This window comes from Triticum aestivum, chromosome 5D (assembly GCF_018294505.1).
Source record: "Triticum aestivum cultivar Chinese Spring chromosome 5D, IWGSC CS RefSeq v2.1, whole genome shotgun sequence".
NCBI lineage: Eukaryota > Viridiplantae > Streptophyta > Magnoliopsida > Poales > Poaceae > Triticum > Triticum aestivum.
The window spans coordinates 490,796,392-490,800,694 of NC_057808.1; the positions used below are offsets into that span (position 1 = coordinate 490,796,392).

Genomic DNA, 4,303 nt, shown 5'->3' on the forward strand with positions numbered 1-4,303 from the left:
AAAAGAAAATAGATACGAAAACTGCTTTTCTACTAGGTTTTTTGTTTGGATCACTTCCGATTTTTTGGCACAGCCAGCTTGCCCGCTCCCTTCGTCTGATTCCACGCCAAATTATTGTCGGCAAAATCAGGGCGGCCAATTTGGCCGTCAATTTTTTGGTTGGCCCACGATTTGGCGGGGCGAACATGGGCAGCAAGCCAGCAACCAAACAGCTCCCTCAATAAAGAAAACAAATGCCCTATAATAGGACACCCCAATCAACAAAAACAATTTTTTTAACGAAGATTTGAACTAGTTCGATCATATTTCATATTTAAAACATAGTTTGACTGAAGCTCAAACATGCAAAGTACAAACATAGTTCAAATACGACATGCGACTAAACTACCAACTTAAACTATGACAAATAACTACGAACACTATAGATTGTCCCAGTCAATATCATTGGACCCATCACTCTTGCTGTCAGAATTGACGTTGCCCGTAGGCTCCTGCATTCTTCTTCTTCTTACCCTATGATGACGAAGGTCCTGTCTCGTCATCGTTCTTGCGCCTCAACTGCTCGGCGTCCCTCTTCCAACAGAACTCCATCTCGGCTTGCACATACTCTTGATGTGCCCTAGCAACCGCCGCCATCGCCTCATCATCGATCTCTGATGTTATCCCACTCGTCGACCACAATGCGAGTAACCGGCTTGATCGGGCTCGACTCGATTGTCACCGGTGGCCCGACGAGCTCTGCCCACCCGAGAATCAATCTCCGGGAAATTGAGGCTCGAGTGCATGAGACCGAGCCTCCACACTGCGACGTCGTAGGCGCGGGCAGCAAGGTTGGTCGTCAGGTACGTGTCCAGCCAGTACCTCTAGCCGTCGTGCTGGAACTCCACGTCGTAGTTGTCAGAGGGCCGGGGGTGCACACCCTTGACCTCCTCCCTTTCCCTTGCCCTTCGGCGAAATGGCAAGGAGGCGGCGGCTAGGAGGAGAGGCAATGCGGATGCGGCAGTGGCGCGGCGATCTTCGAAGGAAAATGGGGCGGTGGCACGTTGGATTTTGGCGAAAAGGGGGCGGCGGTGGCGAGATTCGTCGGCCCGGCGGCCGACAGGCGGGTGCGGCAAGTGGATCCGGCGGTGGTGGGGTGCGGTAGCCGCGGATCTGCAGGCGGCGACTGGCGTGGGTGTGCGACTGTAAGGTCGCGGCTATGTACCGTTTTGGAATCCATCCGCTGGATGGTGATAGCTGAAGTGCACATGGTTAACCCCTAGCTAGTATTGGTTTTTCAAGAATATGTGTGTGGCCTGGGATCTTGCTCAAGATGTGGAAATCTAGCCCCCTGAAGATAATATGTTGACAATGCAGTTTGCATGTCTTGGTGATGGGGAGAGAGTTATGGAGGAAGGTCCTTGGACTTACCGTGGCAACGCAATTCTGCTAGCTCCTTATGATCGGTTCACAAAGCTGCAGAAACCAAGCTCAATACCCTGGAGATCTAGATTCATATCCATGACCAGTCTGATGGTTTTGTGCCAATGATGAAATCCTTGGCATGAGGTCGGAGAGTTCGTTTATGCGGAGCCAAGATCAATGTGCATAACCCGATGAAGAATGCCATGTCGATGGTCAAGGACAACTAATGTCAGATCTTTGGCATCAAGTATGAACTCATGCCGGATTGGAGTGCCGTCTGCTGCCATCTAGGCTATTTGTATAAGAAACATGGCTTGTGTTTAAAGAGCTGTGAGCCAGCTGGTTCAAGTGTGCGGGGAGAGGTCCCGGTCGTGGTAGAGGAGGAGGCGACTCTGGTGGAGGCTTTGCTAACTATTCACCCGGTGGAGGCAATGCCGGGTATACCGAGGAGTACCCTAATATGAACCGAACCATGTGTAATGTAATAAAAAAGAACACATTGATGCGAATAGAACCGTGGGTGATGCACTAATCATCGCACATGTTATGGAACAACGGTACGTGCATGACTGTACCTACATCAGACTGTTACAATCATTTTCAATCGTGTGTGATGGATCCTCATCCCACACGTGTGCTTTAAAGCCACAGTGTCCGATGCTAAACGTAATCCCACTCGCAAACTAGACGCGAAATGTGTGTGATGGCATGACACATCACATAAATTTATACTAACGAAGCGTACGCCGATGGTAGAAATCGCACACATTTGCATGGACAAAACTGTTTGCAGTAGGTCATAGTTCACAAACGTTTGTCATTGCCTCACCGTCTATACTTGGCGAACAATTACACACATTTCTTAAGCGAAGACGTGTGACGATCACACATCATCGCAAGACGACTTCCCATCTCCATATGCGATAAGGATTTTTAACCGTGTGTGACTCAATTTGCACTAGTGGAAACAAGTAGCATAAGACGTGGAAATGGTGAACACGATACGAGAGAGCCCATATTTTCCGATCACAGCCGCACACTAATGTGGATGTGAAGTGCACTCCGTATGTTTTTGGAACGAGATATACGGGTGAATACTGTTAGAACACGCTCATGAGATAGGGCATACTGGCCGACCTGGCCATCAACAAGACCCACATACACCCCTGACCCTGAGGTTGCCCACAACATCGTCGTCATCACTTCTCTCCTAGAGGGCGACTCCGACATCATTGTTGATGACCCATTAAAAGCATCTCCAACAGGCGCCCAAAAACTGCTTCGCGTGCTAAAAGTCGTCCTTTTTGAGCGCCGGAGACGCTCCAGCAGATGTTGCAAAATAGTGCGCGCGTAAAAAAATATAACGCCCGCGCTAAAAAGCGATATCGCACGCTGCAAATGTTGGTGGCCGGACCGCGCACGCTTCATAATTTGCACTGCATGTTTTTTTGGCGCGTGTTTTTGGGATCTGGAAAATCATTGTTGACCGCATCGCGCTAAAAGTGCTACAGTGGCGCTGTAAAACTATTTTAGTGCTCGATATTTTTACGCCTCTGTTGGAGATGCTCTAAAACTTTGCAGAAAAACAACGCACGTGAACCCATGCCAAACAATCGAACCAACGTAGAGGCATGCATCTCAAGTACTACGTTGTTTTCATTATTTCTTTGGACGCGATCAAACGTCTTGACTACTCAAACTCGGTCCTAAACCTTACTCCGTTACTCGGCTCGGCTACGTTGTCAGCACCCAAGCAGAATTCAAGCACGGACTGACTTGGCATGCAAGCCGACACATGCACGATCGAAAAGCAATGTTTCCGCCAGACTCATCTAACACAAGCTTATTACGAGTAGATTCCTTCCAACAGGCTCGCCGCATGCATCTGATGATCTGAATCACGTCCTCCGTCGCCGTATCGGGCACCGCTCATCATCATCTGAGGAGGAGGAGCTGTCTTGCGCGTATGTCGTCGGCGGAGCGTACCTGCCATTGCGAACATACTCTACCCTGGCAGCCAGTTCCTTCCGCCGGGCGATCTCCCAGAGCTTGTCCACGCCCACACGGTATTTGCGCTTGATGACCGCCATTCTCAACGTCGGGAACTGATCCTTCACGATGAGACACAGGCAAGTGTCATTTAGTTCTGCGTTGGTGGCCAAGCCCTCGAGGAGCGCGAGCTGCTCCGTCACGGGCTCGCCCTCCGCGTACCGGAACTTGACGGCCTTCTCATAGGGCACGCTGTATGTCGGATCATCCACCGCTATGTCCAGGTCGTAGGTGCGCGCCACGGCGCGCCACACGGCCGCCGCGGTGGCGTGGGGCGCGTAGACCTGGAGGAGGCGGTCCGAGAGCGTGGCCAGGATGTGGCCGCGGCACATCGCGTCCGCACGCGCCCACTGCTTGCCGGCGGCCGACCTCTCGTCTGCGGGGCGCTCCTCGGTCAGCACGTGCGCCACGTCGAGCGTGTGGAGGCGGAGCAAAACCGACTCCCTCCAGCGGAGGTAGCCGCTCTCTCCGTGCAGCGGCGCGATGGGGAGCAGAGGCGGCGCCGGCGACGACATCGATACGCGCCTGGCGGTGTTGGCTTCCTTCCCACGATCTCACGGCCTGGTACCACAAACGCGACGTGCTGTATGTGCATATATATACACATGCACACACGAACGTGGGTGGGTGCAACACCAAAACGGCACGGACTCTAAACCTACTTGGCCTGGTGCTGGATACGGAGACGTATCCGTCCACAACCCTACTCGGCCTTCTTATTTTTGAGATTCATATATCGGGCATATAAACGCACAGATCGCAGAACACACAGGGAACTTACACTACCCCCGGTTTACAGGCGTGCGCACTCGGATGGCGGAGGAACAGTCTCACGGGCGCGCCAGGCGCC

At 52.2% G+C, this 4,303-nt stretch overlaps 1 protein-coding gene across 1 annotated transcript; it reads right to left on the reverse strand.

Moving 5' to 3' along the window:
- Positions 1-2,478: 2,478 nt before the first annotated feature.
- LOC123125677 (uncharacterized) lies at positions 2,479-4,011 on the reverse strand. The gene has a single exon (XM_044546149.1). The coding sequence runs from the start codon at positions 3,966-3,968 to the stop codon at positions 3,303-3,305; it is 666 nt and encodes a 221-aa protein (XP_044402084.1). The 5' UTR covers positions 3,969-4,011; the 3' UTR covers positions 2,479-3,302.
- Positions 4,012-4,303: the final 292 nt, after the last annotated feature.

Bases quoted from the DNA above. Each gene is read 5' to 3' on its own strand.
- LOC123125677 (XM_044546149.1), bottom strand. From the start codon at position 3,968: ATGTCGTCGCCGGCGCCGCCTCTGCTCCCCATCGCGCCGCTGCACGGA.